Source organism: Arvicola amphibius, chromosome 11 (assembly GCF_903992535.2).
Source record: "Arvicola amphibius chromosome 11, mArvAmp1.2, whole genome shotgun sequence".
Classification (NCBI taxonomy): domain Eukaryota; kingdom Metazoa; phylum Chordata; class Mammalia; order Rodentia; family Cricetidae; genus Arvicola; species Arvicola amphibius.
In genome coordinates, this window is record NC_052057.2 from 109,136,384 (window position 1) to 109,160,722 (window position 24,339).

The 24,339-nt window shown below is 35.8% G+C and overlaps 1 protein-coding gene across 5 annotated transcripts in view; it reads right to left on the reverse strand.

The window, feature by feature from the left end:
- Positions 1–24,339, reverse strand: part of Ecpas (Ecm29 proteasome adaptor and scaffold) — a 115,425-nt gene that overhangs the window by 67,444 nt on the left and 23,642 nt on the right. For 4 of the 5 annotated variants that reach the window (XM_038346942.2, XM_038346940.2, XM_038346939.2 and 1 more), the window contains 6 exons: positions 20,504–20,634; positions 14,772–14,888; positions 12,330–12,448; positions 9,930–10,079; positions 7,098–7,266; positions 4,146–4,285 (listed from right to left, as the gene is read on the reverse strand). In XM_038346942.2, coding sequence (XP_038202870.1) covers positions 4,146–4,285; positions 7,098–7,266; positions 9,930–10,079; positions 12,330–12,448; positions 14,772–14,888; positions 20,504–20,634 — 826 coding nt within the window. Of the gene's footprint in view, positions 1–4,145; positions 4,286–7,097; positions 7,267–9,929; positions 10,080–12,329; positions 12,449–14,771; positions 14,889–18,049; positions 18,069–20,503; positions 20,635–24,339 lie in introns of those variants that run through there. The other variant, XM_038346943.1, reaches the window with a different exon arrangement.

A 24,339-nucleotide genomic window follows, 5' to 3' on the forward strand; every position in this document is an offset into this window, starting at 1 on the left:
TTATCTACTTTAATAGCTTCAATATCTAAAACAAGAAGTCACAATGCCATTTGTCACAGACTCATTCCTAGCTGGGCTATAGAAAAAAAGCAAAGTTGGGATACAGTGACTGAATAAAAATTATCTGTCCCACCACTACCACCACAGCTGGACTCAGTCGCTCACTTTATAAACATAATAATAATAAAATCTTGGACAGCTGAAGTTCTTCTTCCATGCTATCTCTTCTCTAACTTTGAACACAGTTCTTTCAACTTATGTAGTTTTTCTGTAAAAACAATTTGTTATGCTGCTCAATTGTGGTTTTCATCCAATTTTTCCATTATACCTTATTAATCGGCCTCTTCTTTGACTATCCACAATCCCACCGTTCTCAAAGGCACTCTATATTTCAATGTTAGTTCTATTCACCTACATATCTTCTCAGCTACTTGATGTTAATTAATAAACTTCTACCACTATTTCCCTTTTATGAAACTTCAGGTTTTGAAAATTTCCACAAAACAAAGAAATGGTTTAGGAAAGCAAACTGAATGCCTAGCTGTGCTTGACCAGTGAGGAAATATTTCACTGTTCCTTTATTTTGCTGTGCTCATCTTTTTTTAATATTTATTTATTTATTATGTATACAATATTCTGTCTGTGTATATGCCTGCAGGCGAGAAGAGGGCACCAGATCCCATTACAGATGGTTGTGAGCCACCATGTGGTTGCTGGGAATTGAACTCAGGACCATTGGTAGAGCAGGCAGTGTTCTTAACCTCTGAGCCATCTCTCCAGCCCCTGTGCTCATCTTTTTTAAGGTTTACTTTTCCATGTAGTCATTGTAAAATGTTCAGAAAATATAGAAAACAAATTTTCTTTGATGAACCATGTTTTTTTTTTTTTTTTTTTTTTTTTTTTTGGTTTTTCGAGACAGGGTTTCCCTGTAGTTTCTAGAGCCTGTCCTGGAACTAGCTCTTGTAGACCAGGCTGGCCTCGAACTCAGAGATCTGCCTGCCTCTGCTTCCCGAGTGCTGGGATTAAAGGCGTGCGCCACCACCGCCCGGCTCATGTTATTTTTTTTTTTCAATATGACAACCACTAACTTTGTCGTATCTTTTTCCAGACTCTAACTGGCTGTCAGAAATAATACTTGAAGATATACTTAGAGATTTTTCTTTCCAAAATGGGGATTACCTATGTTTTCCCAATAGGATTTTGATCTCTTGATATAATTTCATAGTATAAACATTTTTATCCAAAAAACAAAAATTAATATATCTAGGAATTACATTTGTACTTTCAACAATCGAATCTACAATATGGTTACCAAAGGGGCCAGTTCAAACTTAAATACTGAGAAGGAAGACATTTTTTACACTTCAAAACTAAATCCCTTGAATGGATATCAGAAGTATTCTAAGTTATAAGCAATAAAAAAAAACTTGAGACTTGAAAGGTTAGAAAAATGTAGTCCAATTTTCTCATTCTAGTGTGGCAAGGTTAAGCTTGGCTCTCAAATTCAATCAATAAAAGACATGAGTAAAAATAAGATCATGACTATCACCTCCTCTACGTCCCTCTCCTTATACTCTGGGTCAAGACTTCCACATGGAATCGTATTACTGAATATGGATCATAACAAATTTTGAGCAGTAAAGTTTCTAAATATGGAACCACCAAAAATTCATTCAAAATCAAATGTGATGAAGCCAGTGTTTCTGGCAGTGCTGACTCATGCTGCATCGTGCAGTTTCCCTGCAGCCTTTGCTCTGACCACTCAACTGGAGGTTTTGCACTGCACCCATATGGTGTCAGTCAAACAACAGAAGCAAACATCGACTGAAACCCCTTGCCTCCTATCAAAAACCAGCATGTTATAAATTTCCGTTCTTACTATACATTCCATCTCTTATAGAAAGTGGCTGGAATACAGAAAACAAAACTACTATTTTCCTACCATCATTCCTCAGCATGCAAAATCAAATGAGTCTATCTTTGAATTTTATCATGTTAGAATATTTGATTAAAACTTGCTAAGTTGCGACTTGAATTAAACTTTTAATAAAAAATCACTGCATGGGTTTTGGCTTAGGATTAGGACAGAATGTACAGTAATTTCTAAATGCCTTTAACTTCTGCCAATTTGTACTAAATATTTAGGAAAAGCAGTGTTCTTAGCAGTAACCATTGTAAAATCAAAAGAAAAGCAATAGACCCTGAAGCAAGTTAAAGATGATCTGTCTTAAGGTATCAAATATTCAGCCAAGATTTAATTGTGTAAAAATGAACAAGCACATCCATTTCATTAATAGAAAAAATGCTTTCATCATAAATGGAAAAATTATATGCATAGCAAAAATTATTTTAAAATAAGTTTATGATTACCATCAAATGTCTGATTTTCAAATCTATTCATACACTATATATGCACAGTCACATAAGAAAAATATCAAAGAAAAAGGATCACAAAAAAAGTTAAAGAAGCCCTGCTATACCCCACCTTATATGCTTTAGTTGTAAGCTACTCACAGCCAATACAAACAAACATTTTAACAGGAGAACAAACTAAGGCCAATCAAGTTCATTTCCTTATTTTACTATACCTCCTTGCACTGGTCTTCTTGGAGGGAGCAAAGTAAAATTATATAATATTTATAAAAGTTTTTATGGCTTTTTCATATTCCTCTGTCACGTATCATGTTACTTTAGCAAAACTGAATGTATTCATCAAGCTTCGGGACATGGTACTATAGACCCGTAATCCTCAGTAGGCAGAGGTATGGGAGAGAAGTCTAAAGACAGCCTAAACTACATAACAAGACAATCTCAAATTTATAAATCAATTACTAAAACCTCATGATATGAATTTTAAATATACATACAGGAGCTCACTATATATAAAAAGCTAACTTTGAACTTATGATTCTCTTGCTCCTTTACCCAAGGCTGAGATTATGAGTCACTAGTGTTTAAGCTTGATTTTATTTTTTAACTAAATAGATTATTTTTAAGTTATTCTTCAATCTCTGTACTTATCATTTTAAATTTTATAATTAGAATATTTTATCATTTTGTATTCTACTTTATTTACTACTACTTGAGGAGCACTTTATATGCTGCTACATAATTTTTACATTTTTGAAAGAAACACAATAGTCTATACAGTTATTTATCCCCACTGTGTAAAATTCAATTTGATTTTATTTTTCAGTAACTACAGGCCATGATATGACTAAATTTATACCATTTCTAAAAATACTTTTCTTCTTTAGAATGAATTAGAGAATAAATTCCCGGATTTACTGTGTATAATTTCTTTTCATGACTCACTGCTCAAACAGAACATAATACACAGCACTTCTGAAGAAATTTAAATAGATTTACTAACAGCTATATGCCTGTATTAAATCCTAGGTATAAACTGGTAGCTCACTGTTCATTTTCCATTGATTTTTTATTTCATACAAAGTATTTCTCTAAGTCTATTTGCTATTTGTATCTCTTTTCAATGTAAACTTAAGTTTTACTCAGCAAACCTTTCCAGAAACCTGGTTTCTATTATAGTAACCACAATACATACACATTCATTATTAAACATAAACTTAACTGGTTTGAGATAGAAAAAGAATTAAAAACTAATTACTTTTGGGGTCTAATATTTGTAGATGGACACTATGAAGTAGTTCCACACTAGCTCAGAATGGAGTATAATAAAGGGTTCTTTATTGTAAGGGAGACTCACAGATCACAGTTCTTTCTCTACACAAGCAGGGAACAGGAACCGAATCCAGCAGCCAAGAAAGAGAGGCCATACAAATTTTACATCTATATTTATAGTACAAAAGACCACGCCCAAGTAGGCTATTGGCTGAAGGAGTTATCACAGTAAATATTTTTAACATTAACTTTTAGTTTATGTGCCTAGCCAAAAGTTTCATTTTTCATGATGGCATTCCTAACCTACTTCAGCTTTGAAATGCATTTTCAAATAGCTTTTTTTCCTCTGACACAAAATTTTGCTCTTTGGTAAATTTTACTTACTTACAAACTACGTATGTGTCACAGTTTCCTAAGCCAAATACCTTATTGCATAAAACCCTACAAAGCTTTAAGAACTCTGACCTTTTCATTATGAAAGTTTTAACAAGGAAGCAATTTACCTCTGTTTGCTTTTCAATTCCAGGTCTGCTGCTGTGGCCACACTATGGCGTGTATCACTAGAAGCAATCACCAGGTGGAGAACAGCTTCCAGTTCAGGCACCTGTTCAGCTTCTATAAATTTCACTATGCCCAATTTGCACTGTAGATAAGTGAAGGGAAGGAGAAAGAGTGGTCAGGGAAACAGAGCATATACTAAAAGTATCATTTAACATAGCAACATGGTCATAAACCATGGATCAATGTAACAGTAGGAGCACCTACTTAGGTTTATAATGTACTAAACAAGTGCACCAAATCATAACTATTCATAATTTCATTTAACCCTCACAATCTACGAGGTAGATATTATTATAGACAATTTAGGTGAAGAAACTGAGGCAAGGCTTAAGACATTAAAATATACAGGAAATGATGGCAGCAGGCTTCAGAGACTAGACAAAACAATTATAAAAGTCTCCCTACTGAGGTCACACAACCTTCCTAGACTGATGAAGACTTAAGTCTCCATCTGCAGCTTCCAGGTAAAAAGGGTTGCTACATTAAGAACAACGTGCTCTATAGATGTTTGTGAGAAAAAACGTGAACATCTCACATTCCAGAGCTTTCCTCTATTGCTAAAATATATATTACTGTCCTCTGCTTTCTTAAGACACTAAAATCAGAGAACACGCCTTCCAACCCACTCTAGTCAATCCCAGTGCAGCTCTGCTGCAACAGTGGTGTTAACCCAACCAGCTCAATGGGATGCCACGGGGAGTCTAAGAGGAACTTCTGAAATGTAAAAAGCTGTGAGTTTCACTACAAATCATTCCTGGACAAATATACCTGAAAAGCAAAACTACATCTTCAATTTAAAAACCAGTTACACAATAGTCCTCAGATATATAAATTAGGAATGATAAAATATACTATTAAATGAGAAATAAATTTTAAAAATGTAACGAGAAAGAATGCCAATAAAAAAGTGCAAGTGACCAGAGGCCTACCTCTCCTCCCTGCTCAACGTAAACATCTTATAAGAGATACAGTTTGAAAAAAGAAATCATTAATATAGACTGCAAAGGGATGGTTATAGAAGTCAAATACACAATACATGACAAAAATGTATAAAAACTGAAAATGACAGATTCTCATCAATAAAAGTTAAAAATATTACATGATTAAATTTTACACAAACATCAAATGAACAGATTGTTTTAAATCCCCAAAGACAATTTAGTAAAAGACAAAACTATTGTGACACATAAAAATGTATTACGTAAAAACTGTTCATATACACATAAAAACACAGGGAGTGGGAGGGGGAAGAGAGCAAGACATAGCTAACTAGGGAGGTAGAACTACAGGTAGTTTTTAACTTTTTTGTTACAGGTTCCTTGAGATGCTGTGAATTAAACGTAGGGCCCTAAGCCTGCCTACTAAGTACTCTATCACTGAGCAGTACTGTGGGGTTTCTGTTTGGCTTTTTGTGTTGTTGTTTTTATTTATTGTTTTATTTTTGAGACTAGGTCTCAAACTATGTAACCAAGAATGACTTTGAACACCTTGAACCTCCTTGCCGTAACATCTTGGTTATGACTGCGGTTTCACGCATGCTAGGTAAGCACTCTTGTAAACTAAGCTATATGTCCAGCACCCCTCAATTCTATTTCTGACTACTTAAACCTTTACCTTTATAATTACAAAAAATAAAAGTTGACTAATTTGTAAGAAAAGGTATTCAAAAATAAGAAGTTTTCATTTTTAAAGCTAAACCATTTTAGCACCAGGTTATGAAATAGACAAAACTCATTCAAAGACCTTTAATTTCGCAATGACCAACTTAAGACTCTAAGTGAGCAGTAACTACTACTCTCCAATATAGATACAGCTATACGCCTCAGAGAAGACTAGGTAAACAGTCTAGTAATAGAAGTGAGACCCTGGTGAACCCCAAAACCTCAGTGTCTTTTTGAAAAGGAGCTCAATTTCGCTACCTCATTAGTTGCTGTGAGGATTAAATGAGATAATGACTCAACGTACCCAGTACAGAGCCTGCCACAGGTCACACTCGATAGAGTGGTTTCTGTTCTATTTACCTTCCTCACCCTATGGTTTAAGGAGGGAAAATAGAAGATGTACAAGCATGAAGTAAATCTAATCAATTATAACCCTCATTGAACATAATACTCTTAAATTTTTGAGTGGCAAGAATGCCCCACTTGCTTCTTTTTCCCTCTCCTGGGAACACTTTTGATCAATGGTCACTTACAATCCCAAAAGAAAAGGATCAAATCATCGAGACTGCTATGGAGAAATGAAGGAAGGATTGGAAGACTAACCCATGTTGCTTGAACTCCAAAATAATTACATACTGATTTCTGTTCTTCCCTGAGGTGCCTGATGACAGACACAGGGAGGCACCTTCTCTGTAGAGCACCAGTCATTTTTAAAAGCTGCTCAGAGAACATCTGTGTCCTGTTTAAATCCAGAATAAAATTCTTAATGCCAATTTTTAAAACCCCAAGAAGAAATATAAAAGGGAGTCATGCTTTTCCCCACATTGTCACTTGTGAAGTACAGAGGTTCCTCACTTTACACAAAATGGACAGCCCTAAAAACTGAATAATGAAAGATAAATTATAATTTAATTGCACCAAAGGAGCTAAGTAATTATTAAGACCTATAATTATGAATTGAAGTGACAGAAAACTAAATCTGTTCAATATAAAAATGGGTTGTACAAAATACTTGAAAGATGTGAGCAATGTCTGAAAGACATTAAAATCATCCCACTCCTCCCTTTCCCTAGGACTTTAACAAAAACTGGTAGAGGAAAAGAACATTTTGTATCATTTGCTCCTTTCAATCATATTTTTTAGAGAACCTGAACATACAGGAAATACATTGCACATGCTTCATAGGGGCAAGTGTTCAAGAACAACTCCCATGATGAGCAAACTGTGTGATACCTGTTCCAACTGTTCCGGCGTCCATGGGTTATCACCAATAACTCGCTTAGCTGCATAAAAGCTCATTCCTGGGGGAGGTTGTGGGATTCCAGAACCTCCCCCACTGTTTGAAGAAGAACCCTGTGATGAAGATGAATTTTGGCGACTCTGGGATTCATTTAACACATATCTGGAAAGGAAATAAAACTTTATCTATAAAAACATGTGAATTTGTGTATATAGACATATATACATAAGAGTCAATCGCACGCTGTCCGTGTACAGTAGTATGACAGAACAGGATTCTTAAACTATGGGTCACGGCTTCTTTGGGGGTCAGATGACCCTTTCACAGGGGCTGCCTAAGACCATCAGGAAACACAGATATTTACATTACAATTGATAATAGCAAAATTACAGAAATGAAGTAAAATAAGTTAATGCTTGGGGTCACCACAATATGAGGAACTATACCAAAGGGTTACAGTATTAGGAAGGTTGAGAAGCATGAGGCTAGAACAACTAAAACAAAACTTAAACGTAAAGAATCTTTATTGTTTGTTTTTTGAGACACAGTTTCTCTATGTAGGCTGTCTTGGAACTTGCTCCATAGATCAGCCTGACCACGAACTCAGACATACACCTGTCTTTGCCTCCTAAAAGCTAGGATTAAAGGTGTGTGACACCACCCAACAACATAAAGAATCTTAAAGGCATATTAAGTAAAGGTATCTATATCCTCAGCAAACTAATCAGAAGAATCTATAACTCAAGGCAGTTATAAATGAATTACAACACCTAACAATAATTGAATACAAAATATTTGTTCCATTTCCATTGCATACTACTATCTGATACGTTAGTAAAGACTCACTTTATTTTGACTTCTAGCTGGCAAAGAGACACGAGTTCGGGAACCCTACAAGGCATATGGTGACAGTGTTCTATGCCCCAGAGCTTTCAGCTATTCTCCTTCCTTTGTAACTCACATCAGAAAACTCACTGAAGTTTCTGACAAACTGCCAACATACAAGTGCAAAACAGTCTAAAAGTTCAAAACAAAGTAAAAGGATCAAAGAGAAAATGTTAGGAGCCAGCAAGATGGCTTAATGCGTTAAGGCACTGACCACACAAGTTTGACAATCTGAGTTTGAGTCCTGAAACCCATGAAAGGTAGAAAGAGAACCAGCTACACAAAGTGACCTCCACACACACATACAAATAATAATAATAAAGTCTTAAAAGTAGGAAAAGTCAGAAAAAGAATTTTCCCAGTATATATTCAAAGCTTTTTTATATCTCCTCATTATTATTTATTTTTTAGTTTACAGAGAGTAGAAATAACATCTCTAATGAATTCATTTTGATCCAATTAAAACTAGTATTCCTCATAATCAAAATAAATTTTTGATATAAATACTAGTTAAAATCCCTTTAAAAAAAAATAAAAAAATAAAAGTATAATTCTATACTGATAAATCTAGTCATAATGGATAATAAAATTCGCATTATAATTAAAGAAAGTACTTGAAAGCTATGGTAGTTTGAATGAAAATGTTTCCCTAGGCTTATAGCTGGTTCCCAGCTATTGGCACTTGGGGGAGATAGTAAATACCCACAACCATAACTGCTGGAGGGAGTAAGTCCTAGGGGGTGAGATTTGAGTTTATATTCTCGCCCACTCTCAGTTTCATGCCTGCAGTCACAGCCCTAAAGGGAAAAAAAAAAAAAATCAAGCTACTCAACTAGAGGAGCCAAAGAAGAGCAAAACGAAAGAGAAGGAATCATACAACCTGAACTCTTTGGTCTCTGGCACTGAGGTCAGATGATGTGCAGCGTCATCTGCCTGGTCCTCTGTGTACATCTACACTCAAGATCAGAAGAACTTTAGGAAACTATCTCTGACAACAGGACAAAATCAACAGGCTAGTGGCAGATCTCAACCTGAACTAGGCCAGATTCTAAAATCTGGTAAAACATATCTTGACTACAAGGGGCTAACAGTCTGTTAAAAAAAAATGAAAACGTCAGCAATGTGATAAAAACACAAAGTAGTACACAGGTGGATCTTTGGGGTTATAAAGATACAGAAAACAGAGCAAATATCTACAGAGAATAAGAAATGTCTGTCAGAGACAGAGTTGACATCAAGCCAGAAAGAGATACTTTCCAAAGTGACTCTGTTGTTACTTCTTCTGTGGAGAAATATGCTAAAGAGAATTAATTGCAATGCTGTAAAGAATAAGATGACAAGTATTTGCAGTAGAACATGAACTGCTGAATGCATATAATGACTGGCTAATGAGAAACCACGGCAAGATGTGTTTTGATCAGTATCTATGCTAAAAATCAGGCAGCACTACAGCACTGTAGAGAAGTTTGAAGGCATGATAGGGATAACTGAGTACAATGATATATGTGTATAACAGATCATAGTGAAGCCCATTATTTTGTACATTAACTAAAAAAACTGAGTTAGAAAACAAAGAGGTGAGAACAAAATTTTAATCAGAGTTGAATAGATCCAAAACTAAATGGTACCTACAAAGAGATTTCAGGACATCAAGAAGAAAGGAAACTACAAAAAGAAAAGCTGGTATGATTTCCTAAGGGTACATACAAGGTGCTAGGAGACTCAACACAACATCTCTTTCTTCCTGGGACAGGTGAAATATGAAACCACAACAGCAGGTCTACATTGACACAGACTTTAGCATTTAAGACTGATGCAAATCCTCAGAGACGCATCCATTCACAAGAGAGCCGAATCATTTAAAACAGCATATAATTTCCATATAGTAAACTCAATAAAAAAAACAACATTGCTTAATTTCATTGGTCTTTTTAACTCACCCATAAGGCATCAGAAGGACATCTAGCATAAAGTCCAAAAGCAGCTGCACAGTCTTTGGTTTCTCAGCAAGATTAAAAGGAGAAGCTGATTTTGATGATTCAGCTGGGTATTTCATGTGAAAAAGGGTTGGTATTAAAAGATGCATTAAGCTGAAAGAAAAATTACATTTATTGAAAATACTTTATAATTCAATTTTTATACATGTGAATAGCAAAAAAAGAACAGTTAATAAAAGTTGGCAATTATATCAGGAACTGTTCATTTATGATACTAACTATGTACAAAATCCTAATTTAGGGAGTGGTACTGATTTCCTAATCCCAGCACCCAGTAGACACAGGTAGGCAATATCTGTGAGTTTGAGGTCAGCCTGGTCTTCAGAGCAAGTTCCAGTACAGCTAGGGCTACACAGAGGCTGTCTCAAAAGAGAGAAGAAAAAAAAAAACAGAAAAAAAAGAAAGAAAATTAAGAATCTCAAAGTATTAAGATGAGCGTGGTAGTGCTGTGGGAGTATGATCCTGTACATGGTAAAGATTTGTCACTTATATAGGTTTAAGAAAATGCTGATTGGCCAGTAGCTAGGCAGGAAGTATAGGTGGGGCAACTGGACTAGGAGAATTCTGGGAAGAGGAAAGGCAGTCAGACTCAGAGGAAGCAAGATTTGAATGATTCAGTGAGAAGAGGTACCAAGTCCATGGCTAAACATAAACAAGAATTATAAGTTAATTTAAATTGTAAGAGCAAGTTAATAATAAGCCTCAGCTAAAAGGCCAAACAGTATATAATTATAATTATATTATAATTAATATAAGTCTCTGTGTATTTCTTTGGGACTGAACAGGCAGGACAGAAACTTCTATACATGGTGGTGCACACCTTTAATCCCAGCACTCCAGAGACAGAGGCAGGTGGATTTCTGAGTTCAAGGCCAGCCTGGTCTACAGAGCAAGTTCCAGAACAGCCAGGTCTACAATAGAAACCCTGCTAGCAAGAAAAGAAAAAGAAAAAGGAAAAGGAAAAGGAAAAGGAAAGGAAAGGAAAAGATTTTGAGTGAAAAAAAAGAATTGAAATGATATTAAAATATTAAATTTTCAACATGGTCAAAAAAGAAAGAAAGAAAAGAAAAGAAAGTCAAAGTATTAAGAGATAATTAGCATTTAGCCAATGTGGTCCATCACTTTAAAACTTTGGGAAAATATATATATAATAGACTTGATGTTACCAAAGGGTATTTCAAATTAAATTTTAAAAAATAATGTCAAATATGTCCTTTTAATAAAAATTATTTTTTTATTTATTTTTATTTTATGTGCATTGGTGTTTTGCCTGCATGCATGTCTGTGTGAAGGTGTTAGATCCACTGAAACTGGAGCCACAGACAGTTTTGAGCCACCATATGGGTGCTGAGAACTGAACCCGGGTCATCTGGAAGAGCAGTCAGTGCTCCTAAGCACTGAGCCATCTCTCCAACCCCCTAAAAATTTAATTACTAATTTTGTTTATAAATACCCATAGTCCTTTTCTCAGGGTTTCTGAAGTCCTAGATTTTGAGCCGCAGAACCATTATCAATCAACTGATTGATCAATTAATAAGTAAATAGAACTGAAAATATCTTTCTCATTGACGGGTCTGAGATACAGATATTTTCACAAAGCCAACAGACAAATGATAGATCTAAGTCCTTCCACTCAGCACCTATTTTATCTTTTTTTTTTCGTTTTTTGTGTTTTAATATACCATATCAAAAATACTCTATTGCTTCCAGAAGTTGCTGAGAAATGTCTTATACTTCAAGACAGAAATTTTTTGATTAAAAATTTTCCTTTTTGTAATTTAACACATGTGTATCTGTATACCACAAAAATAATCTAGTGCCCAAAGGCAAGAAAGGAGTGCTGGATTCCCTAGAACTGGAGTTAAGAAATGGCTGTGAGCCACCATGTGGATGATAGGAATTGAACCTGGGTTCTCTGAAAAAGCAGCCAGTGCTCTTAATTACTGAGCCATTTCTCCAGACTCAAAATGATTTTTTTTTTCTTTTTTCTTTTTTTGGTTTTTCGAGACAGGGTTTCTCTGCAGCTTTTTTAGAGCCTGTCCTGTCAAATGATTTTTAACATCATATAAATTTACCACTTAAAAACAAATAACAAAAACTAAAGCAGTTAGGTTTATAAAAATGTCATTAGTTTTACACATTTTTTAATGTTCACATCAAGAACTTTTATAATGCTATTAATAAAATAATAACTAAAATAGTAACAGAAAACTCAACTATCTTTCAGCTAAATGAGCTTGATCCTTTCCATTTGCCAAGTGAAATAAAATGTGACCAGTATTTGAAAGACAGTCAGCTGTTGACTCTTGCAGATAAGAAATAGGTAATGAGGAAAAGCCATACCTATCCTGCTGTGGCTGAGGCTTCCCTTCCATGGCAGTAAGAAGCGTAGGGGCCAATTCACATTGTTTTTCCACTGGCAGGCGAGGGTAACCCATCTTAACATAAATTATAGTGAAATTCTAATGCAGTAAAAGAAAAACAAGTGAGTATGAAAGGAAAATATGATTACAAGAAGTTATAACAAAATCATGGGAAAAAAATCATCCTCTCCACAGACTCATTACAGCTTAGTCAAGTCACCCTGACGTATTCAGGGTAGGAAGTCAAGCACAGCTCATCCAAACTGTTTGTTTTAAAGTAGGCTTTTATACAAGAAAGGTGACTTAACCTAAAGTAGCCATATGTGTAATTACTATTATCTGGAAGTAAAGCAGCATCTAAATCTGCATTATCATCAGCTCTCCCAGATTGCTGAATTAGTACTAGACGCATGTTAACAAACCCCAGGCTTCCATTTCCCAGCTGGTCAGTTACTAAAACCATCTCTGGAAACTGCAGCAGTCTGGCTCCTCACTTCAGTTACACATCAGCAATGGATGACAGAGGAGCCAGGGAAACTGAGGAATGCAAATGTTACCAGTAGTTCTACAACCCATGTAAAATTCACAACCGTAGCAAACCCATGACATAAATCCGTATTTACATATAAGACAGAGCTACTCATCTGAAGGATTAGTCAGAAAAAAATGAAAAAGTTTCATAAGGACTTCTGTTTGGCACCTCATTGGGTTATTGGGCCTCATTGATTATATTGTCTTAAAAATATTATCCATAATTGAACTGTGTATCAAAAACAGGCACAACACCTCCAAAAGTTGTAACTCCTGCTAAAAGAACTTATTAATTTTTGCTGTATTGTTAAAAATCATAAGAACCAGGAAAACAGTCTTCATATAATATCATTTCTTATATTTTGTTTTCATGAAATGGAATGAAGAGGAATATTTGCCAGTTTCTGGTGTACTCCACTACAGAAATGGTATCTCTTGAATACACACATCAGAAACAGTATTGCTTGTTGTGACATTTTGTTTGTGTTTTAACAAATAAAGCTTGCCTGAAGATCAGAGTGCAGAACTAAGCCACTACAGGCAAGGCAGTGGTGGCTCACACCTTTAATCCTAGTACTTGGGAGTCCCACACCTTTAATCTCAGCACTAGGGAGGTGGAGACAGGAAGGGATATGACCGACGGAATATAAGGTGGGAGGAGTAAGGAACTCAGATGCAGTCTGAGGTGCAGTCTGAAGCAGATAGTCAGAGGAAACAGTCTGAGGACAAGACTGTCCTTTTAGTCTCAGAATTTAGTAGAGGTAAAGGTCTCTCTAGTGGCTGGCTGTATTGCTTCTCTGATCTCTCAGCTTTCACCCCCAATATCTAACTCCAGGTTTTTATTAAGAACAATCAGAATTCATGCTACATCTGGCACCCACAATTGCTTTCTCATGCCAATGTGTTGTAACCCTTCTCTCTATTCAGATTTGTCTCATATACTAAGAATAAAATCACTGTTATTTACATAAAAACAAAAATTGTATGTACTTGGAATATAGCTCAGCAGAATGCTTGCCTTACACGTAAAAGCCCTGGGTTTAATCCCTAATACCATAAAAAATTATATATATATATATATATATATATATATATATATATATATATATATTAGAGTACCATGTGACATTTTAATATATGTATACATTATGTTTCCATTAGGCTAAACATACCCTTAAATATCTACCATTCATTAAAGCAAACCCTTGAAAAGCCTTTTTCCTCCCTTGATTCCTGCTAAGTTATTTTGTTGTTCGTGTGTGTGTGTGTGTGTGTGTGTGTGTGTGTGTGTTTCTTGTCTTTTTTATTTTTTCAAGAAGAACATTCCATTCTGTTGCTCAGGCTAGTCTTGACTTTCTGAGCTCAAGCAATACTCCTGCCTCTACCTAACAAGTCAATGGGACTATAGATCCCACCCCACCCTGGGTGCCTCTAACATTTTGATGTCAAATATCAGATTGTTACCCATAGTCACCCTAACTAGGCAATAACACAGCAGAAGTTTCTGTTCTCTAACTTTGCACCTAATAATTAACCTTTTCCCAGTTTCTGATAACCTCTATTCTATGCTTAATTTCTAAGGACTAAATTGTTCAGGTTCTCTATAAGTAAATACCTGGCAGTCATTTCACCAACATTTCTTTGTTCAGTGTAAATTGACATTCATTACCATGTCCCTATAATGTTCTGTGAAGCAATATTACCTGTGAATCAGTACTCTGTGAAAAAACAGCATGCAATATAAAGTAAAAATGTTTTCATTAGATATGGTCTAAGAATAAAATTCTAAAGTTGCCAACATTCATTGATGGCATCAACAACACAGTAAAAGGATTTACTATAAATTTTTTAAAAAGAAAAAAAAAACATTCCAAAACAAAACAACTCTCACCGTGACAAAGGAAACTGCAGCAGGGTCCTGGTACTGAACCAATAGTGTTTCTACTGGGAGTTGTATTTTGGGGCGGCTTTTTATACGTTTGTTCAGATGGACCAGCAGTTCCATTACCTAAAGCAAAGATAGAAGAACGGAAGTTATCAATCATATCTTAAAAATAAGATTTTAATTTCTGAGACATTACTTATTTTGGTGAAAAGTAGCTACTTTATTCTTTTTAAGGACTATAAAGTTGGTACCTCAGAAAGGGATGTATCAGAACCAGAAACACAGCATATGAATTTCTGAGATCCCAAGAATATAAAATATAAAATTCTACTGTTTCTAGATACACTTAGTCTGTCAAATCTACTTCTGAGAAAAAGTGGTAGAAACACTGAGTTCTGGGGATTAGATGTACTTCAAGCTGAAACCAGTTTTAGAAAGAACAAGGGTGTCAAAGAATATGGCAAATTATATCTGGATGAAACCCAGAATGTTAAGAATTCAGAAAAGCAAGGTCTGGATTACAACAGAATTTAGAAAAACACTGAAGTACATTTCCTTTATCCTGAAAATCATCTGATACCAATAAAGAATTCAAGTAAAAGCTGGGCAGTGGTATCACAGGCCTTTAATCCCAGCATTCAGGAGGCAGAAGCAGGCAGATCTCTATGAGTGGAGGAGAGCCTGATCTACAGAGAGAATTCCAGAACAAATCCTGTCTGCAAAAAAAAAAACAAAAAACAAAACAAACAAAAAAATAACAACCTTCTTCCTCCTCTATTAGTGGGAAAGGAACAAAAGCAGAAATTAACACATCAACAATTCCTGTGGAAAGAAAGGAAAATATACAAGTTTATGATAAATGGCCTCGGTCTTACTCCAGTACAGTATGTACTAAGAAGAAATTCAACATTTTTTAAAATCTAACCTAAGAAAGACTGAGCATTTTAACTAGTCTGGAGGGCTGCATCTATGATATATTATTCCTGAAACATACACTGAAGCCTCAAAGCACACATTAGTGAAAACTACACTTTGGGTGACTAAGTATAGTGCTGATATGAATATATTTCCTTTCAAAGACATATGTGCTTATTTTTGTTGGATATAAATCCAAGACTAGAAGTGTTTGGTCACGAAGTTATACACATGCCCAGTTTAAGCAGATACTTCCAAGTAGTTTCCAAAGTGAACAGTAATTGGTACTCCTGCCAGTAATACATGAGCGCTCAAGTTGTTACACAGCCTTGCTAACTAGCATCAGGTATGGTCAGGCATTAACTTTTTGCTATTCTTATTTTTGGTTGTGAGCCTAGCCTTTAAAAGTTGAGTCATCTCTCCAGCACAACTTTTTGCTATTGTAGTAACTATGAACAAAAAAAGTTAATACAGAATTCTACTTAGCAAACCTCATTTTCCTTAAAATTAAGAAATTGATACTAATTAGTACAAAAAAATCCCAATGTTTTAGCTCTCTTTCAGCCAATTTATCCACAACTGTAAAGACTCAAAGTTCCACAAAGTCAACAAACAAAATCAATACAACTAACTCTGGTTATAAAATTCGAGTATAAAATTTTACACTTACTAGAGACAGTACAAAAATAAAGAAAAAGAAAGAAAATAAAAAGAAAGGTTGCTTAATATGCACAAGGTCCTGGATTCAATCACCTGCACAAAAGAAAATAAAAGGCTGGAAGGTGGTAGCACATGCCTTTAATCCCAGCACTTGGAAGGCAAAGGCAGGTGGATCTCTGTGGGTTCCAGGACAACCTGGTCTCCAGAATCAGCCAGGACAGCTAGCAACCAGAACTGCACAGAAGAAACCCTCTCTCAAAAGAAAAAAAAAGCCAACAACAACAAAAAAAATAACAAAAATAAATGCTGAGGAGACTATGAAATAAATGAGTTCTATTTAAAAATAAATGTTCTATGAGTATTATTTCATATATTTTATAAAAGAGGAAAGATGCATCCTGTATTTGTGCTCAATATCTATACATTTTATTAACAATACTACTCAAATAATTATTATACTGGTTCTATAATTTACAAGGCATAACAGTATACAACTATATACTATAAAAGTAGATTCCTATCAAGAATCCACTGTCTAAAAGTCAAAATAACACACAAGAAAAGTTCTATTACTGCCTTCACAGTGATTTTTAACCCCTATTTACTTTGACTAACTTTGGATGAATTAAATTTATTCTCATAAATACAGCAAAAAATTAACATATGTAGCCATTACACAGAAGCAGTATCTGCAGAACCAGCTTAAGTTTGAAATTACTCATCTATTAAGTCCCTGTTTATAAAGTGCATTGTTAGTCATGTGACATAAGGTAAATTACTTACCTTCTCTGAGTTCCAGTTTTGTCATCTATAAAATAGGAATAATTAGAGCACCTATACCTCAAAGAATTGCTAAACTGAGACACTGTCCAATAATTTTGGCTATTGCTATTAATTTCAGGATCGTTATTCCCATTTGTAGGACTCAAATGATAATATGTCAAAGGCAAACAACAAGATTCAATGAAAAGATATGCCAAAGTGTGGTACGATGTTAAAATATACCAGTTTTAAGTATTATTTCTTTGTCCCAGAAGTTCTCAAGTTTGCTTAACAGTAAATCACTCTGCCAATAAATACATATATATAATACACTGTAATTGATAATAAAACGTTAAATTTGTACATCAAAATGTATCAAATCAAAATATTAACCTAACAAGAACACTGCAAACTGTAGAAAACTGTAATCCATGACTATTAATATACAAGACCAGAAGACAGTCTCAAGACAACTGTACAATTAGCAGCAAACAGCCTCTGGGCACACTGAGTTCCACAGTCCACAAACAGGAATTGTTTTAAAGCTTATGAAGGACTTTTCTCAGGAGCACAGAATACCCTTTAGGACTTCAGATGTAACAGTGGTAGAACACACACTTCTCATGCACAAAAGCCTGGGTGGTAACCATCCAAAGCACAACCAAAGAAAAAATTAAACAGAACTGTCAGATTTCAGTCCAGAATGAAAAATAAAAGGAAAATTTTGTAGCAAATACTTCAAAACTAAAAACAATATTCTTATTAATAGTTTACCTAAAAATAAAAGCAAACACTGTGTGTCAGTGTAACTGTAAAATATAACCAGAATAGCAAAGACAACTTGAGAAACAGGTCTTTATTCATTCTGAGCATGCTTGAAAACATAATACATGAAAAAATGTATTTGGTGACCAAGGTTGTATTTTAAACTTTAAATCCTCACTCACCTATTCATTCTTTGGTCTTTTAAGAATTCGTTAATGGTCAGGAGTGGTGGAGCATGCCTTAAATCCTAGTACACAGGAGGCTAAGGCAGACAGATCTGTAAGTTCAAGGCCATCCTGGTCTACACAGAGTTCCAGGTTAGTGGGGGCTATATTGTGAGATTCTTAAAAAGTCATTAAATAAGTAAACATAAGCAAATAAAAGTTCATCAACCATTCTAAATTCCATTTCGTCTCCAAAATGTGGAAAGGAACCACTTCACATTATTTTGTATACCTAGCACTTTTCTTAATGCATAATCATCATTATCATATATATATATAAATCTTGAGGAAAAATTTGAATAAAATAGATAATACAAATAAAAAGAGGAAAATAAACCTAAGTACTAGTTTGCCTTTTAAAACAGCTCATCCTTAAGAAAAATTAACCTAAGCTAGCTGAGTGATATATTGTCAAGCATTTAGAAAGCACTGGGTCAGAGGCCAGAACAAGAAACAAATACGCAAGCAAACAAATACTGTAATTTTGATAACAGTGACCAATAAACTAGAGCTAAGAGCTGAGAAGAAGCGCAGTCAGTAAAGAGCCTGCTATGCAGGCCTAAGTTCAAGCCCAACTAGGAATCTGTCATCTCTTAACCTGGTAGATCTCTCTTCCTGCTTACCAAGAAGCCTCACATGAATCCATCGTCAGTCATAACCACATTCCCATCTTCTTCCATCTACTCCTTTCTTTTTCCCTCTTAACAAATGTAAAATGTGCCCCCATGCATTTTATTACTTGGTATGCAGCTGGTGGTGGTGTTTTGAAAAGTAAAACCTTCTTAGGTGATAAAATCTCACTAGAGTAAGTTGGTCCCTGGGGAGGTGCTCTGGTTTTATAGCCAGGCCTCACTTCCCTTCCATTCTCTGCTTACTGAGTGACTATAACATGACCTTCATATTCTTACTATAATGCCTTAAACCGTGAGTCAAAGTAAATTCTTCCTTCTTTAGGTATAGTAATAGTTTGTGTTTTAACAAATAAAGCTTGCCTGAAGATCAGAGTGCAGAGCTAAGCCACTGGAGGCCAGGGAATGGTGGCACACACCTTTAATCCCAGGACTCAGAGGCAGAGGGATCTCTGTGAGTTCAAGGCCACCCTGGGCTACACAAGACTAACTCTGTCTAAAAGAGAAACAGAGCTCACACAAAGGTGATCAGGTGGTCCCAGCATTTGGGAACCCACGCCTTTAATCCCAGCACTAGGGAGGTGGAGACAGGAGTGGCATGGCTGGGTGGAAGGAGCATAAGGTGTGAGGAGACAGGAACTCAGTGCAGATGGTAGAGACTGATGCAGTCTGAGGTGCAGCAATCAGAGGACACAGTCTGAGGGCAGGTTCACCCTCTTGGTCTGAGGATTCCATAGAGGTAAGTAGTATCTCTAGTGGCTGGCTGCACTGCTTCTCTGATCTCTCAGCTTTCACCCCCTAATATCTGGCTCCAGGTTATTAAGAACAATTAGAATTCACACTACAGTTAAGTATTTTGTGTCAGCAATAGAGAAAAGTAACAAATACAGAATGTACCATAAGGCATACAGAAAGTTTACAGTAAATAACCAGACTACTATCACTAAGTAAACAGATACCCTGCGAGCAAGGAAAGTGCACTGAAGGGTCTTAAATAAGAGAATGACATGACTAAACAGAAATCTACCTCAACAGATAAGGATAACAGCACGTAAGATTAGAAAACATACGGTACACTACAGCATCACTACAACTGTCCATCTTTTCCAGCAACAAACAAAACAGACATTCTGGAAGATAATCTTCCCACTGAACTCAAATCAGGCCTTTTAGGGCAGACATTCAAGTTAACATCAATCAATTATAATATCACAGGAGATGAAACCTGATGGCAGATCAAAGACCAGAAGCTCTATCACAAATATACTGGAAAAAATAATGAACTATTCTACAGATTAAAGGGGAACATGTTCTAAAAGAACAATTTAAAAATAAAATAGTGATATTATAGTTATATATCTTTATGAAATAGTATTTTGTAGAACATAAAGTATAAATTACATTAGAATAGTCTGCTTTCAAAAACTTTATTTGCTTACCTTTATTACCTTTATTTAAAGGATATATTCACCATCAAACAATGATTAAAGAACATTTCCCCTTCCTACACTGGCTTTCATATTCGGTTTTAGATCAGTCCAGATGATTATCTCGATTAAACCACCTGGCACTGATAACAAGCACACATTGGTGGTAAAGGCAACTACACCAGGCAGTTAAGCTTTTCCCTCAAAAGCTGATTCTTAAGACTTACCATACATTTGGAAAGGTAATTAGGATCTTAAGCATACATTACAACAATGGAAATTTTTTTTAAAAACCTCACTTCATGGTATACACTCCTCACCATTTATTTTCCCCAAATGGCCCCCAACATGCTTACCTTTTTCCGTACTCCTTCTTGAGTGCTGGACAGTTTGAGCAAAACAGGAGGAAGGAATTTAGATATAATATTTTGTAACTGTTCATCTGTTTCAGCATGGCCAAGTCGTAAAAAGACCCGTTCGAGCTGATCTATAATATAAAAAGAAAACGAGAACTTGACAAACCAAACATAACCAAGCCTATTTTTTATAACATAATCCTATTTTCTGTACTGAAAATCCTTCAGTCAAGAATTTCAATTAGACTAGCCCTACAATTGACTCTGACATGCCAGGAAGTACTAATAGCTAATCATGTGCTACTCTGCAACTGTTTGGGGACATTTAATCTCTAGAAAGGAGAACAGCCAAGAGTAATGAAATTCCTTCCTACATACAAAGTTACTTTGTCTTTCTGAAGGACTTAGTTATTAAGAAAGGATATGCAGGGCGGTGGTGGTGCATGCCTTTAAACCCAGTACTCGGGAGGCAGAGGCAGGCCTGGCTAGCAGAACACAACAGAAGAACTTTAACTAGATGTCAGGGACAACCTAACTGATGAGGTTTCTCCAAAGACAGAATCACTGACTACTACTGTGTTGTAACTGAATCAGAAAATCAGAGACAAGTTTCCCACAGGAAACTTACAGTGAGAAAATGTTAGACAAGACCATGGGGGTGTGTTCAACAAAAGGTAGACAGCAATTATTAAACAAGTGCCATGTATCTTTGACCAGTATACTATAGGACAGAGGGAAAGGTGACAGAGAGGGAACTCACACAAATGTCAAATATCTAGCTGCAAATTACTGTCAACTTTCTGGTATTTAGTATTGGGGGAAAAATGGTGCTGCATGAGATACTTGTTTCTCAAAGTCTCTTGCAAAAAGTATCAGAGCACTAAAGCAAAGTGATGCATGACTATAATCCAGCATTTAGAAGCTGAAGTAAAAGGATCACTCTGAGTTTAAAGTCATCCTGTTCTGCATAACAAGATACTGTCAAAAAGGCAGATGAGGATGACTCAGCAAGTAAAAGCTCTTGCTGTACAAACAAAGATCCAAGTTCAAATAACCAGAACTCAGGTAAAAAAAACCTGGATATATATAATCACGTGGCTATAACTGTAACATTGAGAATAAGCAGACACACGAGGAACACCGGGGCTTACTGATCACCAGCCTAACTCCAGGTTCAGTAAGCAAGAGCAACCCTGCCTCAAGTGAATAAGGTATAGAGTAAGAGCAGCACATTCAAAACCTTCTCTGGCCTCCCTGCTATAAGGACACACATATCTGCACACACACACAGGCATGCATATTACACACCACATACACATACACACACACACACGCAAACATCACACATCACTTGTAAAAAAAATTATCAGTGGCAATGAATGAGCTGGAAATGATCTATACCTTCATCTGGGCAACATGCACTATCTCAATTTAAGAATAAATTTAAGTCTTCACTATGTAGTGATAAAAACCGAAAACACTTTCAAGGTGAACTAATATAGCTACTAAAATTTACTTTAAATAATAAGTAGAATATTAGCCAATAGACAGGTATCAGAAGTCACACAGATGAAACTCAGACTACCCACTGACTGATAATTAGTCAAGTTTTATAACAGATACTAAGAATTATTTTGTTTGCCTCAAATAATCTCTGTGAAGAAAGGTGGGCATCTATTAGTTGAGTGAGTCCTAAAGGGACAAGAAACAGCAACACCCTCGCAGCAATGTGCAAACCCTATATCCAGCATGAATCTTGTTTCTAAATATCATTCTGTAAGGGAACAAATTTCTCTGCAAAATAACAATCCTAGGGCTTAGGACAGGAAAACGATTATATTAGAAAAGGTCAGTCTAAACATCTTATAGTATTAGAGATGACATGAAGCATCAAGAAGAAATAGAAATCAACTGAAAGAGCTCCTACTGGCCGATAGTAGATCAATTAGTAACAGAACACAGTAAATAACACAGCACTGGATTAAAAACCAAACTAGGAACATCTATATTGATGTTAATGATTAAAGAAACTAAAAGAAAAGAGAAGCTAATCTTTCTTATGGAAAAACAAACTACTGTAGGTAGTGTATTCCTAAAGGGAAATATAGCTTCATTCCCTTTTCTCTTTTCAAGGTAGCCTGGATATAGTTACTACCTACAAAGAACAGAAGAAAATCGATTAACTTTACAATGGAAAACACTCTCACCCAAGTAAAGAGAGTTAACAACAGCAGTGACATCATATAACATATGCATGATGAGATGAGATATAACAAGACAGGCATTTCAGCACTCTTGGGTTCATTCCAAAATCCATCATCCTAGTCTACTTGCAGTGAAACAACAGAACAGCCAAACTGGAAGCCACTCCATAGGGTACTGGTTGGTATTTCTCAATAATGCCAAGATCCTGAAAAGCTGCGGGTGGGAGGGCGCCTAACATACTGCCCCAGAGAGGCTAGGTTATATAACTAAATGCAGCCTTGAACAGGATCCTAGAAGAACAAAAGACATCAGAAGAAAAGCTAGTAAAATCCCAAATTCGAGTTTAAGAAATTAATAATAAAAGTAAAATAGAACAAAGAATCAAAATTAGGCAGGTAAACCCTGAGAGTACTAGATCAAATGATTCTATTTAATGAATATTCAGTGTTGTAAAAGAAATTCTTTTCTTCCCCCAAGAAAGGGTTTCTTTGTGTAGCCTCGGCTGTCCTGGGACTCACATAGATCTACCTGTCTCTGTCTCCTGAGTGCTAGGACTAAGAGAGTGCACTGCCACCTCCTGGCTGTAAAACAAATTCTTAAGAATGGTAAATTCAACCACAGCATCTGTATGCTATGAACATGTTTCATTACCATTGATTCAAAGAGAAGCTGCTTTAGACTATGCTTTAGACAGAATATAGTTAGGCAGAAAATCCAAGCAGAGATAGAGGGAAAAAGAAGGTGAAGTCAGGGAGACACCATGTAGCTGCTGAAGGAGAAAGATGCCAGAACCTTACCAGTAAGCCACGCCCTCGTGACAATACAAAAAGAAATAGGTTAATTTAAGATATAAGAGTTAGCTAGAAATATGCCTGAGCCACTAGGCAAACAGGGTTGTAATTAATATAGTTTCTATGTGCATTGTATGCTATATTGTAATTAATATAGTTTCTATGTGATTATCTGGGTCTGTGCGGCTGGGCAACAAAAGTACAGTCTCCAGATACAATCTGGGAGTTCCAAACAAAGAGCATATTCTTCAATACATTTCAGCTCTTGAGACAGTAAAAACTGCCCACAGACAAGCTATAATCACATGAACACTATTCTACAAAGACAGTTAAATTTTCACAACAAATTAACATAGAAAAATCTATGCCAAAGTTAAAAAAAGGGAATATACTGTAGTCATTTTCACATACTCCTTCATAATGGAATGTGATAATACAAAGAGCACCAAACATCATACAAGGTTACTTCCAAAGCAGGCAGAGTTAGAGCTCTATAATTCAGTGAAGAGGGATCAATGCACAACTAATCAGGACATCTTTTAGAGACACTATGTACTTTTAAATAGAAGTTAATCAAGCTGGGTGTGACTAACACACTCCTATTATGCCAGCATGTTGAAGGCTGAGTCAAGAGGCTAAGAAGTTCAAGGTCACCCTGTCCTACATAGCAAGAATCTGTCTTAAAAGGAAGAGTGGGGTACAGAGAGATGACTCAGAGGGAAGGTGCTTGCTGCCCAGCCTGACAATCTGAGTTAATTCCCAGGATCACAAAGCGGAAGGAGATAACTCCTGCAAGTTGTCTATTGACCTCCATACACATGATATGACATGCATCCCTAA